At 37.6% G+C, this 19079-nt stretch overlaps 2 protein-coding genes across 2 annotated transcripts; both read right to left on the bottom strand.

Annotated features, from left to right (window-relative positions):
• Positions 1–1359: 1359 nt before the first annotated feature.
• Positions 1360–5542, bottom strand: LOC121514173 (membrane-spanning 4-domains subfamily A member 8-like). Its single transcript, XM_041794272.1, has 6 exons — positions 5357–5542; positions 4542–4661; positions 3836–3892; positions 3499–3708; positions 1724–1840; positions 1360–1425 (listed from the first exon to the last, which is right to left on the bottom strand). The coding sequence occupies exons 1-6, from the start codon at positions 5540–5542 to the stop codon at positions 1360–1362; spliced, it is 756 nt and encodes a 251-aa protein (XP_041650206.1).
• A 3147-nt stretch (positions 5543–8689) lies between these two features.
• LOC121514100 (membrane-spanning 4-domains subfamily A member 4A-like) lies at positions 8690–19026 on the bottom strand. Its single transcript, XM_041794188.1, has 7 exons — positions 18889–19026; positions 16968–17162; positions 16056–16169; positions 14887–14943; positions 14573–14779; positions 13868–13990; positions 8690–10643 (listed from the first exon to the last, which is right to left on the bottom strand). Exons 2-7 carry the CDS (start codon positions 17142–17144, stop codon positions 10578–10580), a joined length of 744 nt encoding a protein of 247 aa, XP_041650122.1. The 5' UTR covers positions 17145–17162; positions 18889–19026; the 3' UTR covers positions 8690–10577.
• Positions 19027–19079: the final 53 nt, after the last annotated feature.

The following is a 19079-nucleotide window of genomic DNA, read 5'->3' as shown; positions in this document are numbered from 1 at the left end:
AAATTGTGAGCCCCCTTTTCACACAGAATTACCTTTTTATCAGTAATGTTAACAATGTGGATGGGCACACTGTACTAAATGATTAGTATAAGTAATGTCAGACTTCATAACTAAGCCACAAACATCAGGATGCCGAAAATAAAGAAGAAACGGAGACAGCTTTAAATGAAAGGAACTGAATAATTATGAAAAAAAAAGAAAAAAATGGGTTAAAAGTGGCAACAACAGCAAAAAGTGTCAAAAGAAATGGCACAGAATGATTAAAAGTGGCCAGTTAATGGCAACATAGGCAAAAAAAAGGCAAAAATTGGTTATTCTGTCAAAAATAGTGACAACAATTAGGAAAGTAACGTCAGATTTTATAGCTGAGTTCTGATCTGCACAAATGTCAGGACGCCACAGAATAGAGTAGAAGGAATTCAAATAACTCAAATGTAAACGAATTAAATAATTGTGAAAGAAGTGGCATTAGTTGGCAAATACACAATAAAAGCTGTAAAAATGGGGTTGGAAAGACAAAAAGGGGGCAAAATGGTCAAAAAATGCTAAGGTTAGCAAAATTGGTTTAAAAGCAAAAATGGATTCAAAGTGGAAAAATGTGTCGAAATGAATGGAAACAGTGATAAAAAAAAAGGGGGTTAAAAAGTGGCAAGAATAAGTAATTTGCAAATCAGCTCGATACACTTTTCAGCTAAAATATGATGTGACTGTTAGCCAGGACGCTAGCACCAATGTCACTGATCCAACGCCACATATGTTGATATCATCAACAAACCACAATCTTAAAGGGAACATTCTCTGGGTTTTTAGGGGCCCAGCCAATTCTGCGGGCAGGCCTGCTCTGAACTACTACTAGACATACATTATCATTATAAAATTGATAGCTTTAAGATAAAAAGAAATGAAAAGTGGTGTATACGTGAACTTCACATCAGTTTAAAAGATCTAAAATGTAAGTTGAATGTTAAATGTACAATGTCATTTAGCAGACGCTTTTGTCCAAAGCGACGTACATTTGAGAGTGAGTACAAGACAAGCAAAGATCTAGACAAGAAGAAACAACATCAGTAAGGGCCACAAAGTGCTTCAAGTCCATTTTGACGCAGGTGCTGCTATGCAGTGTTAAAGAAAAAGCACATGGTGTATAAAAGCTTCTTTTTTAAATAAACATCAACAATGAAACAACCAATAATCAATGTAAGAGCTAATATTTTAAAGGACAGAGACGTGTGGCAGAGACTGAACATGCTGAACTTGTGTAGCTCATTTATGCTAAATGACGTAAAGTTACCAGTATAAAGGCACAGGACTATATAGTAGTACAGTGTAAGAAAAAAAACACAAAGCAAGGATTTTCAGTTAGACCACAGGGTCACTGGTGATGTCCTCCAGCAGTGGTTTGTACTGTTCTGGGTCATCAGGGCTCTGAAAGAGAAAAATACCATCAGCAAGGCAATTATTTTAAATTGATTTCAAAAAAGTACTATTGTAAGTTCTCTCTTTCAACTTAAATACCCCAAATTTTGATTGATTTTATTTGAAGAGGACATGATGGGTTAATAGAGCGGGAAATCATTAAAGGCAAATGGGGGCTGACTTATGGGAAAGGAGCCACAGGTTAGCCTGGACCCAGGCTGAGATATAGCCTCTACACATGGGGCCCAACCAAACTATTAGGCTGTCAGCACCCTTTAATAGGAAAATATGATTTTACAGATCCTACCTCTGTTTTCTCCCTTGTCCCCACCACATTTGTCCCCAAAATAGCTGAACTGAAACCAGCGCATAACTCCAGGACACACAAGATGATCAGCAAAGCATTGATGCCTATCAGAATCCGCTAAAGGAAAAGAAAAACAGAGAGAACTTCAGTTTTATTTTTATCTGCAGTCTGTAATCACTCTTACCAGGTTGAACATTATAAAGTTTGTTCCCACTGAGTCTTACGCAAATGTGCCTTTTTGGGTTTATGTTGGGTAGGAAGTAACATAGCCAAAGCACATTTACAAGAAAAGAGCTTTTTTTCTCACATTACTTGTCATATGTCACAGTTAATACAAATTTTAGATGTTGCTGCAAAATATCACATTACAAGCAACTCAGTAGTCTAATTTGGAGGAAAGCGCCATATACTGCGGTTCCACCAAGTGGTCCTGTTTGGTTTAACCCAGTCTGACAAATTTTTCATGGACGTGACCTCCTGATGTAACTCAGTTTCAATAAGAAATCCCTTCCAGCTGCCCTGCAAAGGTTTCCTAATAAACATAGGTTTTCAAGCACAGAAAAAAAAAGATTCTTCACTGTTGGAGGCCCTTAAAATTTTACACCCATAAAAGCCTGTCAGGACCAAAATGGTTCACTTTATATATTAAGCTATACAAATATTACACATTCATATTTTTTTTAAACATTTTTTTGTGACTTCTGCAAACCACCTCTCCCTCTACTCACAAAGATTAAATAACCATAACTTTCAAGAAATTTAACCCTTTAAATGACAGTTCCTGTCATCATGCCCCCCCCCCCCGGTTTTGGTTGGGAAAAAGTGAAAAAAATAAATGTTATTTTTAAAATATTACAAGCAAAGTTGAAGTTCTTCCTGGTCAAAAGAGCCTGTTATATATCAATAATAATTTGCAACATTGATTTTTATGCATTATGATTTTTCACGCATTGTAAAATGTAAAAAAAAGGAAAAGTGACACATAAGCCCTTGAGGACCAAAATGGCTCATTTCATACATTAGGTTATAAAATTTTTATATAGTTATATTTAAAACTTTTCAGTTTATTTTGTGAACTAGGTCCCCCTCTACTCATGAAAATTAAATAATCATAATTTTCAAGAAATGTAACCCTTTAAATGCCAGGTTCTGTTCCTGTGCCCCTCTTTGTTTAAGACGGGAAAAAGTGAAAAAAAAAAAAGTGTTATTTTTAAAGGTATGAATGAAGTTCCTGTAGAGGCACATATCTGCTTGCTGTGCTCGTGTGTGCATGCCAGCAAGCACCTGTATGATTTGGTTTTTAAACACCTAGCAGTTAGACTGTATACCCCAGGAGGGTTTGACCATATTAAAAACATCCATACCACCTGATCCTCATGTCATCCACTGGTTTTTAACAAGCTGCAACCTTCAGTGTTGAAAAAAGAAACCAGTACATAAGTAGCACTGGAAATCAAACGCACCCCTTGTGTGTTGATTTTTTTATAACAGATTAAAAATACATATTTACAGCCTGGACCTGATTCAAGAAACTATTTTGGTCAGAATAGTTCACATCTTTCTGGGGACACACTGTACAGGGGTTGAATTATTTCATAACATGTATCTTTTGGTTTTAAGGATAGAAGTTATGCATGATTAGGAGCATGGCTCAGTACCAGTGTTAAAGCTGTTTGCCATGAGGCTGAAGACTCAGTTCCATCTCTTGGCCTATTACCTGTCCAAACTGAAGTAATAAAGACGTTGGGGCATTTGTGTGGGTATAAAAGACTCACCTGAGTCACTGCATTAGCTTCCATGCATTTCTCAGTCATGAGCGTCATCTCTGAAGACTGTGTCATCGTGTCATTTTCTGGATAACCAAAATAGTCATAACCACACCCTCCATGAAACTGCACCAGCATGTTCATGTTCAAGCTGTAGAGTACGATGCCTGTGGTGGCAAACGCAGCTCCAACACCATTTACAATCATGTTGAGGTTGACCTGAGAAAAAAATACACAAAGAACCAGAGTAATCCATTTTAGCACGATCAAATATAAAAACTAAACCTTAACAGAAGAGTTGAATAAATCATATATAACAGTAGGGTTTTATAAAGCTAATACTCACCAAGAATGGACTGGGGAACTTCTCAGACAGGATGCACAATACACCAAAGCAAATGAACTGAAGATGACAAACAACAACAACAAATAAACAAATAAGAAGAATCTAATTAAACTTCCACCACTCTTATACACAAATATCAAAGATCATACACAGTTGGAATATCATTCACTACGCCCAGCTGGGTTTCAAAAGTTCATATTTGGTTTTATTCAAGCTTTAGGCAAATGTCCACTCTGACTCAAGGATGAACCAGATCAGAGGTCAAAGGTCATTAGGCCTCATGTTTAACAGGCACTCTTGAAATCTTTATTTTGCCATTTGTCTAATTTAATTTCATCACTAAAACTCAGATTGTATACTGTTTTGATATTCACTTGATATTTATTCAAGTCATCAATCTCGCCACCCTACACTTTACTCGCTCTGTCATCTGAAATTTATTCCAAAACATGCAGGTTATAATTGATTAATTGATTTTACAAGTAAACAGTGCATGGCACAATAAGTGAGAGAAGCACACATTATCACTATTAGAGTCAAGAGGAGTACAAAATGATCAGCTGTTGTATTTAGCTAATACTAATCCATGAATAGATTTTTCCTTTAATTTAACAATGACCCCTGAAACAGTCAGTCTGATGTCTTAGGATACAACTCATCAAAAAAAAAATCTCTTGAAAAAAGACCGTAACATTAGGTTGCTCACCAATGCGCCTAACCAAAAGTGATACATGGTGTAGTCAAGAAACCACCAAGGAGTACTGTCACTGTTGTAGAGGATCGCTCCCAGGCCGATGGTGAGCAGCCCAACCATAATTTGTATGGCCTGTGGAGGAGGAAACACAGAATGAATTAAAGCATGAATAACAGTAAAAAAGTACAGCAACACTGTTAAACTTAACTATAGAGTTACTCTGTTAATACTTAAAAGGTCACATATGCAAAATATACTTTTTCAGGCTTTTCTAACAAAAATATGTGACCCTGGCCTGTCCACAATCCCCCCAAGAATCAGAAAAATCAATTCCCTCAACCCTCTCGTTCTCCACCTTTCAGAAAATGTGTACTGAAAAAAGCCGTTCTCAGATTTTGCCCTCATGATGTCATGTAGCGAGTTAGCACCGCCCCCAGGTTAAGCTGGCCCTCCCCGCTTGGACAAAAGTTTAGCCCTCCTCTCCCCAAGACACATGAAAAAAGTGACATTTCTATTCATAATCAGCACTGATTTGATTTTTTTAATGAATAACACCATAATAAACTTGGCCAATACCAAAACACCATTATATAAACAATTTATTGAAAGTTTTATCATGATAGTAGCTGATAGATTCAAATCTTCTTTTGGTAACCTCAGAGGCCTGACCCCAACCCCACACCCCCTGAGTAGTTTGGCATCTCCTCTGGAGGGTCCCTGATACCAGGTTAGGAACCAGTGGTTAATATCAGCACACAAGAAATTCCTCTTCTCCAAAATCTTGAATATAAAAACAGATTTGGATGACATATGAAGTTGTAACTCACCCCCAGCATTGACTGAGAGGTTCCCTGGATCCTCTTCAGGTGTTGGGACACAAAGCAGCACCTAAAGCACCCAGGGCTGTAGCAGAGGCTCTTCAAGATTTGGCAAATTGGAGGTAAAGCGCTCTGGGGGTCAGTGGTAAAAGTGAGCACAGTGACCCTGTCACCTTTGGTCACACTCACAGACATCCTGCTGATCCTGGAGACTGAAAGAGACCAGAGAGGAAACTTATCCCCTGAGTAAGAGCACCGCTGCTGTTATATTATTCATCAAAAGTCAAAATACAAAGACTGCATTTTTACTTTTTACAATCAGGGTGGGGGTATGTATTTTGAGCTGGATATGAAGATGATTAAAACTATAACTGTGCCATCAAACCAGGTAGGAGATTAACCATTTCTGTGTAGGCATTTTTAATGACTCTCACAGCTGCAGCACAGGAGACCTCGACAAAGCCATTTACAGTAAACCTGTGTTTTAGCATATTTTCCCTACAGGAGCTATTCAAGCACAGGCATTATAAGATCAGCAAAGAGTAATAACATACCACTCTCTAAATCCCCTCTAACTGAGGTCCTCACTGTTAAAAAGCTTCAGATAAGTAGCTGTACAAAACCTTGTGCACAAAAATTTTAGATGCAATAATTAAATGATTTCTATTGAAAAACAAAAGACAAGAACCATACCTTTTTTGTCAAGAGGAAGACGAACCAAAACTGTTGTGCTTCACCCAATAGAACCTGTCTTACAGCATCTGAGGAGGCGGAGAAAAAGCCCATGTTCCCGGCAGTGCCTCCCTCCATCTGAAATCTGCAGAGAAGCTTGACCCGGAACACAGAGAAAATCTGAGAATACTGCTTTGTTTTCATCAATGTGCTGCTCTTAAAACCTGAAATTAAAGAGCAGGGTGACAGGGACATGCAGAACATGTCCTCAAGTTTGGAGATCACAAATCCAACTCCTAAAGCATTTCTTTAAAGCTCCTGTGAGGAATTTCCTGCTGGTCGTGAAACTGTCAGACATATTCTGACCAGAAAAGAAGTATTAAAGATTTTCAAAACTCTGCTCTTGTTGCGGGTTAGAAGATGTGCTAGATGAGATGACTACGCACGCAGCAGAGGTGGCTTCTCTTTAAAGCTAAAGAGATTGTAGACAGGCCTGTCCAGAGAACTACCTGGGCCCCTGAAAAGCCCAGTGAAATGTTTCCAACTTTTCTTTGAATTTTAGGGAGTTCATTTGTCAATTTTCCATAATGTGCCAAGAAATTTTGGTAAAATTTGTTTGGAAATTTGGGGAAATATTAGAAGAAATTTTATATATATATATATATATATATATATATATATATATATAGTTTGTATTTTATTAAATTTTTCATTAACATTGTCACATTTCGGTCAAAAACTCAGATGACTTATATATAGATAACAAGGTGACTTATATGTACCTATACATGTACATATGTACATACATAGCTACAAATATGTATGGCACATACAATTATAGAGACGCATAAAGACAAAAATAAATACATAAATAAACCATAAAAAATGTATATTAAAAAAATATTTTTAAAAAGTTTACACACATACTTTGCATCTTCCATACTTGACGTGCATCATGATTCATTATCTACATCAGCATTAGAGAAGAAATGTTGAGTGGAATTGTTTTGATTTTTTTGAGAATTTACTTGAAATTATTTCAGAAAATTTTCATTGATTGTTTTTCTTTTGGGGGGGGGGGGTGGGGGGGGGTGGTTGATCTTATTTAAATCTTTAGGATTTACAGAAAGATTCTTTTAAGCATTTGGGAAATATTTATAACCTTGCAAAGCAGATGGATACGCCTGTTTCCTTGTTTTTCACTGGCGAATCCATCTTGCAAAGCTCCCATCTGAACAGTCTGGGCCTGGTTAGAAAGTGACAGGACCAATCAGTGACACTGGGCAGTACTTTCAGGCCCAGCGGAGTTGTTGATGTAAGCAAGCAGCAACAAGATACCGATGCAATTATGGCGGAAGAGCGTAGCGTTGATGCTGTTAAAACACCAGTTTTATCAGAACTTGATGACATTTCTTCGTTAAAAGAAGAACAAAGAACAGCAGTGAGTTGTTTTCGTTTCAAAACTGCCAAAAAGCACGTACTGACATGTCTACAGTCGCCATGGTTCGCGTTATTCCTAAGTAGCTGCACACACGCACCTTGGTAGGGGCTACGTCACGTTTTGTTGCTCTGATTGTCCCGTAAAGATGTGACAGACAGAACATTCATCCAATCACACGCTGAGTTTTTTTCAAAGCCTCTGCCCTTCCCCAAACGCTTAGTATTGAAGGTTTTCCAGATAGATGTGTGGATGGATGGATGTGTGTCAGTTAATATATTTGTTTGTTTTTTTTTAATTGGTTTCATTTTCCAAGGAAAAAAAAAAAAGTTTGGTGGTGTCTAAAAAATGTAGGGAATTCATTTTTTAATGTTTTGGAAATCTCACTACTATAATTGGCAGCATGTCTGTCTGTCTGTCTGGATTTGCACGCCACACTGTTGCTCCAATTATCCTTGATACCTCCAAAAAGACTTCTTAGGTTTGCTGGTTCGAAACAGGTGCCACAAAAATCCTAGACATGCATTTTCTATAAAATCCAAAATTGTTGCATCTTTCACTTCAGTTTGCCCATCTCTCCATCCCTGATTATGTGATGATGCTTTGTTAAAGCTCCACAATAAAGTTAAAGAACAAACACTTGTAAATAAGTCAAAAGGCACAGATTAATGCTCCACTCATTGAGCTGTAGGCCAATTAGCACAAAGTGTTTATTTAAAAGCATAGCTTTAAATTTCCAACAGTCAAGCTCATTGTCTAACAGAAGCTGTTGGTAACAAGTGAGGATTCTGAGTTCTATTATGTTGGAAATGTGACAGCAGGTACAGAAATGCTAACCAGAAAGATTTGGATTTCTTTGTTAGAACAACTCTGTCTGCACATGCCCTCGGGTCTTCGGCTCATGTGACCAACACTTTCTCCTCCTTGTTTATCCTGCCTACCTGCAGCTTTTTTATCTTTAGAAAAAAAAGAGATAAAAATGGAAGATACAACACAAAACCATGCTACTCCCATCACTTTGGAAAAAAAAGACTGACAGATATCTGCACAAGTAAGTCAGATCAAATCCTGCTTAATGCCTGCCATTAATAAACAATGATTTATTTTTAAAAGCTCTTTTTGCTATGGGACATTTTAAACACTACGACAAAGTGTTATGTGCAAGGTAAATTTAGAAATTATAGAATAATAAATGGGTGAATTTGAAAAAATGACAATGACACCTTTAAAACTATCTTTGGAGGTCTTTATTTTCCAAATGGATAACTTCTACAAAATAAAAACAATGTAACCTACATGATTGACACATCTTTTCAGCTAACAACCTACTACCCATAAGGCACACTGCTTAATAGATGACTTATAAAATATTAGACATATACATGAGGACAAAATTATTCACCCCAATGAAAATGTCATTGATTTAAACATATTTTTCAAGTGCTGATAAACACAGCAAAGAATTTTTAACACAGCTTTTTCAAACATCCTAGTTTTATTTTGGAGGCTGAAATTATTTTACTTTGCACATAGAAATGAAAATATTCCACAAAAAACAAGAACTACCAGGGTCTAAATTATTAGCCCCCCTCGCTAACAGTCAGCTGTGTCTCCGTTTTGCTGAATAACAGCCTGCAGTCATTTGTTGTAGTTTTCAACAAGTCTCTGACACGTCTCCTGAAGAATCCCAGCCCGTTCTTCTTTGGTCAGTCTCTCAAGCTCCTCCAGATTTCACGACCTTCTGGCATGGACCTTCGTCTTCAGTTCACCCCACAGATTTCCAATGGGAGTTAAGTCAGGGCTTTGTGCAGGCCACTCAATAACGCTCACTTTGGCCTTCTGAAGGTAGTTCCTCACCAAGAGTGACGTATATGTTGGGTTGTTGTCGTGATGGTAGAAAAAGTGACAGCATAGACCCAGTCTTGCTGCTGACTTGCTAAGGTTTTCCTTCAAATCTCCACATATCCTTCTTTCTTCATGGCCTCTCCCTTCTTTCTCTAAACATCACCAATGTCTCTCTGGCCAAAGAGCTCTAGTTTAGTTTAATTTAACCAAAGGACACACTTCCAGGATTCATAATCCTTCTCCAGGTTGTCCTTACCAGACTTCAGTCTGGTTTGAAGGTCTTCTGCTAAAGGGGAGTTTTTCTTGGTCTGCAACCTCCCAGTCCATTCCTGTGCAGGGCTCTAGTGATGGTCTTCTCAGAGACTACAGTTCCTGACTTGGCTAAGTCCTTCACTAGTATCTTGGCAGTTGTTCTGGGGTCTTTGGACACATCTCTCACCATTTTTTTCCAGAGTCTTTGAAATCTTTCTCTTCCTCTCTCTGCCAGGCTTGGTCTAGACTGTGTGGCTCTCTGAATTTCTTGATTTTACTTCTCACTCCAGCTCTTTATGCTTGGAAACGCTGTAATAATTTTGTAGCTCCTTCTCCTGCTTTGTGAGCATGGACAATTCTTTTTCTCACTTCTAAACCGATTTCTTTTGTTTATGGCCCGGTGCCTTCTCAAGTTACAGCTCAAACCCTTTCAGAGGCTTTTATAATGTGTGTAAACTGGGAAATAACTGCTGGTTTTAACTTGATTTAAAAGCTTTGAGCATTGTAAACTGAAGGCACATCATTGAGTAACAGTGGTTTTTGCTTTGGCTTGACTAAAAAGTCAGTTCTGAAGGGGGCTAACAATTTAGACCCTGGTAGTTTTTGGGTTTAGTAAAATACTTTTGTTTTTGAGTGCAAAGTAAAATAATGTATCAAAATAAAACTAGGATGTTTGGAGAAGCGGTGTTAAAAACTCTCTGTTTAACAGCACTTGGGAAAATCTCGAGGAAAACTCAAATTTTCATAGGGGGGCTAATAATTTTGTCCTCATGTGTATGTCATTAAAAAAATAAGAGAGAATTAAAGGGAGAGCATCACGTCTTATAAAGTGCACAGCATTTAAAATTCTCTAAAATATAAGTGCAAACATTTTAAGCAGAAAGGAAAGAGAAGTGCAGTAAAGACTAAACATACTGAATTTTTGTAACTCATTTCTGCTACGTATAGTTAGGTCAATGATATAAATGCATAGGATTATACTGTAGTGTCCTTTAACTGATGGCACATGGAGGAGATTTTGCTTCAGGCCACAGGGTTACTGGTGACATCCTTCTGCAGCTTTTGGTAGTGTTCTTGCTCATCAGGGCTCTAAATGAGAAAAATTAAATCAGTAAATCACATAAATCGTGCTCTCCAAGTGCTTTTCTAGTTTAACTTTGTAACACTTCTTAAGCAGAGGAGCTTAAATCTTTTATGTCCACATATTTACACAATACATTGATTCAAATATGTTTCTCTTCATTTAACAACTTTTTAAACCTGAATTCAGCCAGGCAAACATGGAAAATTTTGATCATCATAATGTCTGTATGGACAAATTAATGCAGTACAGTAAAAACAGTATTTTTGTTTACAGTCATCTTTCCAGGCCTAGTCTAGCCCCGCCCCCTTTCCCTCTAACATCATCATGTTGGTTGTAAGGACTAGTACGTACAAATGCATGGCTCTGTTACTGCCTAATCTGGCCATCCTAACACACACAAAGACTGTGAAGTCTGGGACAGCCATATAGCCTTTGTGCACAGGGTGCCCACTCTAACTGAGCTCATTAGCTAGTAATCAAAATGGGCAGGTCTCCTGTAGATGAACTGCTTTGAAGCCAAAATACCCCTGTGATAGTTGCTGACATGAGTTTGTGGCTGACTGAGCTTAAAAATTGACACCACGGTGTCATTTTGCAGATACTCAGGTTAATGGAAAGTTTCATGAATGTATTCTTTGTTTTCATTATGTTCTATCCTGCTATTTTTTACTCAGCTGATATTTGATTTTAAAAATCATAATTTAGAGGTATCTTGATGTAATAGTTTGACCCCGTTCTGATGAGAAGAGCTTTGACTGATATGAGAATAAGAAGCCAAAATTACATCAACTTTTAGAGTTGCTTTAAAGTGAAATTCAAGATTTGTGTCTTCACACACAAAAAAATGTTGGAATAAGGTTGCTTGTGCCTGTGAAAACACTGAGATCTATGTGTGACTGAATTAAGAAAATTGTTCACCTCTTTCCTGGCTTGGTTCATTTGGGCAGGGCAAATATAGGGATCCACCACGATATCACATCACCGAGCAGTTCATCTCAGTACAGTCTGTTATTAGCTGATGTCACTGCCTTCATTAAGAGTTAACAACCAGCTACACGCTGTGCTTTTGTTCATTGTGAGGTAAATTACCAAATCTATCAGCCAGTGCGGCCTATGGGTCATTAAAAGCATCATAACAACAAGATGCAGCAGGAACAAACATATTACCTGCTGAAGGTGTTATAATCCAAATTTAACTTGTCTTTAGCCCTGGATGATTAAAAGAAACGGACTGTCACTGTCAAAGTAGCCACAGTTCAATCCCTCGTGTCTGTTAGCATTGGGATGCTTAAGTTCAGTGAAGTATCCAATGATAGACACGGTTTATTCCTGCCTCCAATGTTAATCATCAAAGACTTTTACTTTGAAGAGCTTTGCCTGGGAATGGAGTGCTTTCAGCAGCGACTTAATAACAAAGACGTCTCATAAACAGGAGAGACTTAACTTCACATAACTCGGACAATGAGATATAAGAAATTCCCAAAGAGTTAAATGCAGAATGAGAAAATGAAACTGAGACTTTTTAGCTCTCTAAACTGTCTTTGTGTCATGACATAAATGTGATTATTTCTGTGATGGCTTTAAAGGGGAGTTATAACATAGAATACCATTTAGGTTGTATCACTTTTTAACTGAGTAGAACTGTATTTCTCGTGAGTGGGCGTGGCTTCAGCTCAATCAACAGACACACCAACAGCATCCTAGTGAAGATTTTACTGCCTCATTTTTCATGATTTTAAAGTTTAATTTTACAAACTTAGAGATGTTTTTCATGACTGAAATTTGGCCTGGTGGTTCAAAACACAGTGGCCTGGCATACAATAAACCTAAACAGATTATTTAATCACTTTCGAGGAATTTCTGCTTTTATAACATCGCCGGTGTAATTGAATTAGACAGAAGCCACGCCGTTTGTAGCTCTGTCATGCCAAATTAAAATACTTCGGAGACACAACGAAGATTAGACACATATAATTTGCTTCCACCCAGAGGAGGAGGGAAACCTGCCCCTGCCGCTGTTGCTAAAGTGCCTCTGCTAACCAGAGAAACAAAGTTCCCAACCTCCTCGGAAAAGGTGAAGCAAATCAACAAGTCCATCCAACATTTATTGACTGGGATTTACGCCGTACTCGGTCGTGGAGAACCAGGGCTTTCTAGCGCTGCTGCATATGCTGGAGCATGGCCATCCTGACGCTTAACAACCAAACCAAAACAGGCCATGGCATCGCTGCTGTAAGTGGGTAGGATAGCAGTAACATTTGATGCGTGGACATTAATTGCCACTAAATGTAATGTAACAATAACCGCGCATTTTATCTTTGATGACTGGAAGCTAATGTCATACGTGCTCCAAACAAGAGCAATGACCGAGAGCTGAGCTGTACAGCCCACGTCTGCAAGGGCTAAGGAGGAAGTAAACAAGTACTGTAGCATACTTGCATCTGAACATAAGGTCAGCTCGTTTTTACACAAGAACTTGTAAATTTGCCCTTCACTAACTCACAGCAAACGTGCTTAACATTTGCTTTGTTTTTTGGAGTTTCTGTAGCCATGAAGCTCACAAGCTGTTTTGGAAGGACATAATTTTTTGTCTCCTTTTTCAGAGAATTGTTGCAGGCCAAAGTCTTATTTATTTTTGTCTAATGGCAGCCTTTTGTTAAGCTAGTGTTAGTTATTACAAGATAGGTTTGAAAGCACTATTGTTAAATATTGCTATATAATTTTATATTGCATCATTTTCTATAAAATGGCATTTTTTGTTCTGGTATAGCAAAATAATTTTGTTTTCTCTGAATGCTTTATTGCTCTTTGCACGTAACAGCAAGACAGAGACTAACAGTAGTTCTCTAACGACAAATGTAATGTCTTAATAAAAAGTCAGTGGACACAGTGAGAACAACAGATATGTTGTTAAAAAAACATGCATCAAAATACATCAAGAACCGATTTAGAATTGAATCGTAGCTCTCTGAATCGTAATCGAATCGAATCGCGAGGTGCCTAAAGATTCCCACCCCTAGGTAATATCAACTTTTTTCGCAAATGTTGACATCATGCCTGTCCAAATTTGAGTAATCCTCTGGAAATTTCCAAAAATATATATCTTCTTTTGTGCTGAAGATATTCATGTTTATTTTTTTACCTAAAGATTACAGACCTCTGTGCTAAGCCACCTTCCATGTTTGAAAAAATAACAGTTACAGCAGTCGGATATGTTTATAGACTCTACCTTGTTTTGTCCCATTTTGGTGCTGCACAGAGCCTTGATCCCCAGCACGGCAGAGCTGATGGTGATGAAGAACTCCAGGACTGACAGGGCAATCATCAAGGCAAAAATGCCTCTATAGAGCCCCTGTTGGTTCACACAAGCAAAACAAACAGTGTTACCTTTATATTCTTCTAATAGATATTTTTAATAAATTACTAGTGTAAACTTTCATTTTACACGTGTTTTTTTTTTGTTTCAATTTTGTATTTCCAATTAAAAGTGTTAAGCTTTAACAAACTATAATGGAAGCTCACTGAATTCAAATGATTGTAAATACCTATTTCGCCGCAGTGAATAATTTTGATTATGCTGTGCTGTGTGCTTTTTTGGTCTATGTTTAAACCTCTGGGCCTCGCATAACCCTTTTAGGGCATTTCAGTCGTATTTTGGCTGTTATAATGCTGGGATGAGGATATCTGGCAAAGATGTTCACTTTTTAAATGATTTTGGATTGTCAGCATCCACACTGTGTTGACAAAATTTTCCACTGTGTAGAAAAAAAGCAAGCACTCTTCCCCCGGAGTCCTTTTTGGCCCCAACTGACTATCATTAAAGTCACTGATTTTTAGCCATACAAATAATAGCTATAAACAGCAACTTTCCCTGTAATACCTTCCTTTTTCACTCTCAAGTTAACCTTCCAAGTAGATTTTTTTAAACTCTTACCAGGAAGAACTCTTCTGCTATGAGGCATTTGTCGGTCATGGTGTTCTCCCGAGGAGACGGAGTTGCGTCTCCATAGAACCCAGAGTCATCGTTGAAGTCTTGTTCACAAAGCCAAAACGCAGCAATGGCTAAATTGATGCTGTTGAGAATGATGCCTGCGATGGCAAAACCAGCTCCTGATAGATTCAGAATCACATTAAGGACGGCCTGAAGAGAAAAGCAGTTGTCTTTTTAATCACAGTGGAACAAAAGCAACATCCTACAGTAACAGTGATGTAAAATCGCACATGATACTGCTGCACTATGCTACTCACCACACAAGGACTGGGGTGCTTTTCAGACAAGATGCACATGCCACCAAATAAAATGAACTGAAGAAGACATAAAAACACAACACATTATATGTAATAAATACAATTTTACTCATTTAAGGCAGAGGTGAAACTTTTTTCCACTGGGGGCCACATACAGAAATATATGAGGATGGCTGGGCGACTTTCATACACCTCACAGTGAGGATATTTAAGTTTGTAAAACTAGTCTAACGTAGGTTAACATATACTTAGTGATTGAGTATGCCAACATTATTAGTCAATGGCTGAAAGGGAAATAGCCATCAGTCATTTTATGGATTTCAGGTGGCCAATCAGATTTCAGGGGACTACAGTCGGTCCTGGCCACCATTGGCTCAACCCCTGGAACGTCATTGGTCATTGCTGCTATTTTGATCCTTTAGGGCATAATACATTAATATGTTGTTATTATTTGGGGTACACACAGGCGCGCAGAGACATTGAGCTCATATGCAGTTATTTGGGGAAAAAAATCCACACCTTTCCATGCAAATTGCCCTTACTGTATTAAACATCTAATGATGAGGGCAGTAATAGCACAGTTAATAGAGTAAAGAGTAGACTACTTTCTGCAAGAGCTGACAGAAGTGCACAAGAGTTTTTATGATACCCAAACTTTCCAGTGATCAAGAAACAATTCCACCTCTGAATGACTTTAAAACAAATGATGTGTAAATGAGATCAGTTAATATTACTGTGAAATTGCTTTACTAAGCAATAACCATGAGTTAAATCAGTCTGAGACTCTGAGCTCTAAGGATCTACTCTCTAGGTGGAAGAGTAACATGTTTTTGCTTTAACCTCACATGTGACTGGCTTCGTATTTCTGCCCTGATATGTTAAAGATCAACACAATGTGAAGAATGTCTTTATTAGCCTGTAGTGCTCACACTTTCAGTGCCTTCTGTAATGGCTACATGTTTTTTGGATCATCCCATAAGGTAAAAGCTGGGAACAGAATCCCCTTTTAGTCAACAAAACATCCTAAACAAAGTTCTGCCTTTGCTCTAACTGTGTATTGGGTATGTTTGTGTAGACTTTGGGGGAAAAAATTCTGCAGAATTTTTGGTAGTGGCATACAAGAACGAAACAAATACATCAATAAATCTGCTGACAAACTTTCAGCTTACCATTCCTCCTATCCAGAAAGGAAATATGTAGTCATAGCCGGGCCATAACGGGGTATTGCAGATGACGATTGCACCCAAAGCAATGTTCAGCAAGCCAATCAGAATTTGCAGAGCCTGTGGAAGAAGATGCACAACTTGAGCAAAATTATGAATTAACAAGTGTACTTTGAAAACTGCTGTTAACAGGTTTAACTGTTAGAGATAATATAAGAACAACGCTGTGGTGAGGAAACACATTTCTCAATGTTTCATGATGTTGTCTCACTTTAATTTCCCTAACACTAGAATTATGCCTAGGGATGGATGGTAGGTACAGAGACATGAAAACGTAGGGATCAATGAGATTAGATTTTTCCCAATATCCAATATGCTGCTATTTCCAAAGTCATCAACATTTTTTAGGTCCACACAAACAAATCTACAGCCAAATCCACTTCCTTTCCTGTACTAGAATTTACCTGGTAGTCTTACTCTAACAGTCTATTTGTTGTTGAACCAGACATAAAACAAGCCAACACCTGATCCTGCCATCAATGAAAAATGAATTCTTTGACAAATGAGGACATTAAGTAATGAAAAACAAGATTTTATAGCTGTATTCAAATATTCATACACAGATATTTAACTTTGTGAGTCATTATCTGAATATCATGCCAATAATATTGTGCATCCCTACAAGTAATGGGCAAACTCCATAATGGCATGGAAATACATATAATGGCAAAGAATGGCAATAATACGCAGTTTTTGCGAAGAAAAAAAAACAATTGTGGACGTATTTACATACAGAAAATTATCCCATGAAATGTATTTGCTAAACAATAAATAAATCAAAAACTGTTGTGTTAAACAGTTGTGAACTTAAAGGCAGAATTTGCAGAGCAACATAAAACATACAAGGTTAAAACTCACCCCCAGTATTGACTGAGAAGCTCCCTGGACCCTCCGCAGGTCCTGAGATAAGGAGAAGCATGGAGGACTGTAGCAAAGATTTTTAATGACTTGGCAAAAAGGGGGACAAAGGCTTTTGGGGTCTGAGGTCAAAGTGATCACAGTGACCCCATCAGCTGTGGTCCTGCTCACAGACATCCTGCCTGCTCCTGGAGACTGAAACAGACAAAAGAGGAAATTTAATAATTTCTTTTTCAGCTTCTTGCATTTGGCCTCGACTCAAACTGGTACTTCTGTGTTCATCAGTCATAATGATGTTATTATCTTTCTATCATGTTTTGTTATGTTGACGTTGCTCTGCTTCTGTCCATCTCCTCTCTCTCTTTGTGTTTTTCTTCCTCTCTGACTTTTGTTATGCTGTTGACTCAAGCCAACATTCACAGTAACCCCAAGTAACCAACACATGTTTGTCAATTGCTAAAAAGTTAAAGAAATGTGTAGTTTTCAACTTCCGGTTCTAAATGTTTTTTTTAAAGAAGCCAGTCACCATATTTCAACTTCCCTTCCTTTTCCATTTTTTTCTTTTCATTTATTTCTGTGACTCAGATCCCAATCACAAATAGAGCACAAACAGAACACACAATACAAATAACAAAGGATAGCACGCAGCAAGTCCTAAAGACAATAATTACTTAAATAATGTATGAGTATTCTTCAAAACAGCACCAAGCTGACAAATAATTTTTATAGTTTCTCTGATGGCAACAGAAAAAAATAATTTATAAATCAAAGGATGGTTTAGATCGTACATTATACCTTTCTCTACAGCTGTTATGTACATGTTGAATATGTTACAGATTGGATAGTGGAGACATTAATATGTTTAACTATAAACACAAATTCCTATATACACATATATACCTATACACACCTATCAACACAATACAGGCTTAAATAACACTGTTCACGTTGCTGTGCATTTTGTTTTAACAAGAGGTGTGAGTTTACCTGAACAACCTGGTTGGAGAGCTTTTCTCTTGTTGTCATTGCCAATAAGAAGAAGATCATATTACTGTTCAATTACTCAGTAGCGTCTACCTAAAGTAACATTTAAATTGAGTACTTTTTACTTTCACTTGAGAGGATAATAGAACAGTAACCTACTAACTTTTACCTAGGTACATTTTAACCAGAGTAACTGCACTTTTACTTGAGTACAATAGTCATATACTTTTTACACCTCTGACTTTTGGTTTTCAGATAATATTTTATTTTCCAGTTTGAACTCCTGTATGGATAATAGAAATCACATAATGTCATACATTTCAGCTCTCTTTGCCACTTTTGCATGAACTTCTGTTTGAGCTTCTGTTCAACAATCAGTTGACAGTCAACAAACAACAAGGTGTACTGTTTTGAAATGTGACCATGTTAACTGGAGTCTTCAGCTGAACACGTCTGTGGTTATCGAGTACAACAGATGTTAAAACCTTAATGTGCCCTCTCAAGTATTTTGTTTAAATTAAACAATAACTCGTGGTAAATTAGTGAAAAATAAAGAAAGAAGAGGGCGAAGTAGAGAACATGAGGGCATTTTCCATCTTCAACGTTGGTTGTAAAACAACCACGACGTTTTCGACAGGAAGTCACCAATTAACACAGTTACTTTTTACATCACAACACCTTTAAAAACGCATCTTTCTTTACATAAAGGCATAAAATGACTGTTTATATAATCATGACTTTACAAGATTACGCTAAATGGTCGAATACAGCCACAAAGCTATACATAAACCTTTGAAATCATATCAAACTAACATAAAGTCGACTAAAACAAGCATAAATACACTACCTTTACAGTTGATGCCGAAAACTAAATGAAAAGTTTAAATCGTTTCAGAAGGCATGCAGAGACGTGTTGTGTGAATTTTTTGGGACATACCAAGACGGACAATGGCAGAGATGAAAACAAAGAAATCCTACTTCAAATTTGCTGTAAATGTTCAAGATTTCTAAAATAAATACCACATAAACCAAAACATCGCCCTTCTTCTCAGACTGGGGCGTTGCTTAATCGTGCATTGTGCTCGGTGCTGCCACCACTGGCCGAAAGCTGTACAACACTGACAAGGT

Source organism: Cheilinus undulatus, linkage group 8, assembly GCF_018320785.1.
Source record: "Cheilinus undulatus linkage group 8, ASM1832078v1, whole genome shotgun sequence".
Lineage (NCBI taxonomy): Eukaryota > Metazoa > Chordata > Actinopteri > Labriformes > Labridae > Cheilinus > Cheilinus undulatus.
Note: the sequence above shows the minus strand (reverse complement) of the source record. Positions and strands in the feature narration are given on the sequence as shown.